The sequence below is a fragment of the Nyctereutes procyonoides genome, unplaced genomic scaffold (genome assembly GCF_905146905.1).
Source record: "Nyctereutes procyonoides isolate TBG_1078 unplaced genomic scaffold, NYPRO_anot_genome, whole genome shotgun sequence".
NCBI classification, from domain to species: Eukaryota; Metazoa; Chordata; class Mammalia; order Carnivora; family Canidae; genus Nyctereutes; species Nyctereutes procyonoides.
In genome coordinates this window covers 16,911,991-16,916,681 of record NW_026575137.1, presented here as the reverse complement: position 1 = coordinate 16,916,681, position 4,691 = coordinate 16,911,991, and the positions used below count along the sequence as shown (strand labels likewise).

At 39.4% G+C, this 4,691-nt stretch overlaps 1 protein-coding gene across 1 annotated transcript; it reads right to left on the bottom strand.

Moving 5' to 3' along the window:
• Positions 1 to 1,922: 1,922 nt before the first annotated feature.
• Positions 1,923 to 2,411, bottom strand: LOC129495690 (60S ribosomal protein L29-like). The gene has a single exon (XM_055303359.1). The coding sequence runs from the start codon at positions 2,409 to 2,411 to the stop codon at positions 1,923 to 1,925; it is 489 nt and encodes a 162-aa protein (XP_055159334.1).
• Positions 2,412 to 4,691: the final 2,280 nt, after the last annotated feature.

The following is a 4,691-nucleotide window of genomic DNA, read 5'->3' as shown; positions in this document are numbered from 1 at the left end:
TGTGATGGCAAAATGCAGAGGCAATCTAAATGGTTATCAATAAACAGTGGGTGAAATAAAGTATGTCATGGCCATTCACCGAAGCTCTCTGCCACTATAGAAGATGATGATGTTGATCTGTGATCATGTAACAATTTCCAAGATGTTATGTTAGGTGAAAACAGTAAGATGCATTAATGTGTTGTAGCATACTGTCATTTCTGTAAAAATATGGGTGATTTATACTGCATACATATATGCATATTCAGAAATAAGTGTAGATTATTTCTGAAAAGATTTGTAAGAAACTGGTGATAGTCTTCCCTAAGGGAAGAAAACTGATAGACTCTCACTACACACACACACACACACACACACACACACACACACACACACCCTTTGCATTGTTTGAATTTATTTTTACTATAAGCATGTTCTGTTTCATTTAATTAAAAATAAATATTCTCAAGCTCCCTCCCTAGACCAACTGGATTTTAGTTTCTGAGGTTTGGAGGCAGGAATTTATATTTTGAAAAAGAACTCTGGGTGGCTCAGTGGTTGGGTGCCTGCCTTTGGTTCAGGTCATGATCCTGGGATCCAGGATCAAGTTCCACATTGGGCTCCCTACAGGGAGCCTGCTTCCCCCAATGCCTATGTCTTTGCCTTTCTCTCTCTCTCTCTCTCTCAATGTGTGTCTCTCATGAATAAATAAATAAATCTCTTTAAAAAAAAAAAGAACTCTGCTGAGAGAAATAGCTGATTTAGAGTTGGAAACACAAGATGAGCTTGTAGCATCTTGTTAAGATGCTCAAAATGCAAAATGCATGTCAAAGGGACACAGAACTCAATCTGAAAAAGCTTCCAAGGACCAAAGCTGGAAAATCCAAGCATAAAATACATAGCATACTATTAGATTATAACCTAGAATGTAAAAAAAAAAACTGGTATACATGAATGATTAAATAAATTAATTAAATAAATGGGGAAGAAGAGATACACCTCCCTTACAAAAGAATTTCAAGAATTCCAAATAATTTATGTAGATACTCTCCACTCCAGGAAGTGAAGCTGAATTCCCACCTCCCCCTTGGTTGTGGGTTGTGCTTTGTGGCTCCAAAGAGTACAGTGTTGGAGTAGAGGAGTACTTACAGTGGAGAGACTAGCAAACACTCTGTTGGCCCAGTGATCAAGGTTAGCATCAACAGTGATAAATCTTGTTGAGAGTAGTACCTATGATAAAATGTGATAAGAAGGATACTTCCTCTGTGGTATTCTTCCCCCAATCTATAACCCTGGTATAACTATGGGAAAAATATCAAACAAACCCAAATTGAAGGGCATTCTACAAGATACCTGGCCAAGACTTTTCAAAGCTATCAAGGTCATAAAAACAAACAAACAAACAAACAAACAAACAAACAAAATAACAACAACAAAAAAAAAAAAAAGAAAGAAAGAAAGAAGCACTAAGAATCTATCATAGACCATAGGAGACTATAAAACACAATGACTAAATGTAATGTGGTATCCTGGATAGGATCCCAGAACAGGAAAAGGATATTGGTGGAAAAACTAGTGAAATCCACATAAAGCATAGAATTAAGTTAATAATTAAAAGCAAAAACAAATATCCAGACAGTTCCTATTTAGCCAGCTTGGCTCCAGGCTGCCATTAAGCAACTTTAGAATCACATCAATAGAGTGGAAGTTCTCAAACTTTGGTATGCTGTAGAATCACCCTGGGAGTCTGTTAGCACTCTAGATCCCACCATAGAAATTCTAACTGGGTTCATAGTGGGCTTAAGATATACATTTTTTTTTTTTTGACAGATCCTGCCGCAGGTCTATTTGTACAAATAGCACAGAAAGACACCAGGCCCATGCAGACAGAAGCCCAGGGGTCATACCAGTCCTTCCGTCCTCACATTGGCAGGCAGAAGGCTCTACACTGGAGCCTTTGTGGGGGCCTGGGCACCTTTGGGAACCTGCGCTGTAGGAGTAGGAGCAGGAGCTGGAGCCGGGATCGCAGCTGCAGCCTGGGCCTTGGTTTGAGCCTTGGCCTTGGCCTTTAGCCAGCAGAGCCTGAGACCTTTGGCAATGCGGGCACGAGCATGGTTCTCGAGCTTGGGGTGAGCGATGTAGGCAAGTCGATTGAGCTTGCTGCTGCCACCCTTTGGGATCTTGGGCTTAACCTCCTTGGGCTTGACAAGGGCCTTGATAGCCTCGGCACATGCAGTCATGGCCTTGGCATTGTTGGCCTGCATCTTCTTCAGACCCTTCTTGTTGTGCTTCTTGGCAAAGTATATGTTCCTCAGGAGCTTGGGGTCTACCCTCTTAAGAGATTCGTATTTTTGTGACTGGGGTTTCTTGATGCCATTTCTGTGCCATTTTCGTGACTGGTTGTATGTAGTATGGTTCTTGGATTTGGCCATTACTGCACCAAAGCCCGCGGCTCCCCAAGCACCTCCAATATACATTTTTTTTTTAAAAAACAAGTGCCAAGTTTATTCGTTCAACAGTTTTTGCCTTTGAAGTATTCATTGTGACATCCTTGAGATTCTTTGCTACCTTTGTGCTTTACCACACAACTGTAACCAACCACTCTAGGATTTTCCCTCTGTTAGTTTTACAAAGGTCTGCTCTTCCCCTAGTTTCTTATTCTCATGAACCTAAATTAGGTTAATTTGTTGTTCACCATGAAGGGCCTCCACCAACTTGACATACATAGACACATCACAGTTAGAAGCAAGCACACAAAGCTGGGCTTGGTGCCAAGACATGGGCAGCTTCACAAATTCCATGGACCAGGCCATGGTGAATGAGGGCAATCTTCAGCACCTCTTATAAAGCAGGATTACTGGAGTATTGCTATGGTGGTGTGTTATGGGTAAAGCCACATCTTGAATGGACCTTAGCTTCTGCCTCTGCGCAGCTTGTTGATGGCAGGAAAAGAGGAAATATGCATTTTTAATAAGCACTACTAAAAGCTTCTGAAACACTACATTTTAGGCACATTGCACTGGAAACCAAATCTGATATTCTACTCATAATTACTATGTCCATCAATAAGATGTGAGTTCAACTGGAACAAAAACCTTCTGAAGATAAAAAAGATCATGAACATCCATTCATTATGTAACATCTCTAGTCTATTTGGGACATTCAATGAGTTTCTTAATAGAATTCTTACCACCATTTGACATGTGATAAGTGTGAAATGAACAAATAATTAAAAATAAGGAATTAATAGGAAACCTCCTGACACATCCCTTCTGATCTGGTGTAACCAGGAGAGTTTATTTCCTATGGCACTTAATTCACTTTTAGGTCATATTCTTTTATTTTTCAATACAGACACAATGCCAACCATGAATTTGTTTGCAGAATTAGAGCCTGATATGTATATGTTCTTCTTTTAAAGATGTCCTATGCCCTCTTCAGGTTCTCCCTGCCAAGTTCCCTCTCCCTGGGACTGTTTTACCAAACCAATCCATAGCACCTCCACCCTCCCAAACACACATTCCTGCTCAAGTCTTAGCTTAAAGATCATTTCCTCATCCAGCCTCTCACATTGGTAAGGACCCCTCCAACATGGTCTGAGGACACAGGTCTGAGGACACAAAGTCATTCTTGTAATACTACCATTACTTAAAAGAAATCTAGAATTCTTTCTTTGTGCTTCGTTGTTTTTTTAAATCTGTTGCTTGTGTTCCAGTACTATCTAGTAGAACTTTCCAAGATAGCAGAAATTCTCTTTATCTGGGCTCAGGTTTTAATCCAAGAAATCTGTTGCCTGAGCCTGTGCCCTAAACCACCATGGAAAACTGCTTCTCAACAAATAATTAATTACTTCATTTGTAACTTATCTCTTCTGTTATTGTTTCTTCCTGGATTCATTCATTTGGCTGAGGGGGCAGGAAAAATCAGAGGAAAATCTCACACAAGAGATGACATTGGAGAAGGTTGAGAGTGGTAAAGAGGTGTTTCCTTGCAGAACAGAGAAAGGTCCTGCAGGCAGATATAACACCATGGACAAAGGTTCAGAGCTTGAAACAGCAAAGTATAGGAAGCCTCATAGTCAAAAACATTTAGTGTCTAAGGAAGACATGAATGGAACCCAACACAAAAATTTCATATAAGATAGGGGAAATTTTGATTAGAAGTTGATATTGGAAAGTGAAAAGAAAAATTATAAATATAATTTATATTGTTATATATATTTAACAGAAGTTAGGTAATAGCTGTGAGTCTGTCCTAATCTCTAGAATAAACAAAATTAGTTGAGTTAGGGCTTGGGAATCTGGTTTAAGAAAAAAAAGCATGTCTAGTAGCACATTTGATGACTAATAAATCCTTCATTTTCTCAACTGCCTTCCTTAGTCTATGATATTCAAATGTTTCTCTTTTGACAATCCTATTATGTCCATTTTTTCCTCTTCAATTGTAAACTGGTTTAACCCTGCAAGACTCTTATTTATCAGTGTTTGCTGGTGATTCTAGCATTTCTCCAACAATTTCATGAAACCCTGCATCAGAGTTATTCCTATTATGATGGTTTTTGTGTCCCAAGCTAACCAGGGACAATTGAGTAATGATTACCTGCTTAGGAATTGCCTATAGTTCAGTATGGCTGGAGTATTGAGTGTGAGGTAGGGAGCAGTGGGAAAATCTTGACATTTATCAGTTGAAGGCATTCAGCAAGTAACTGACTT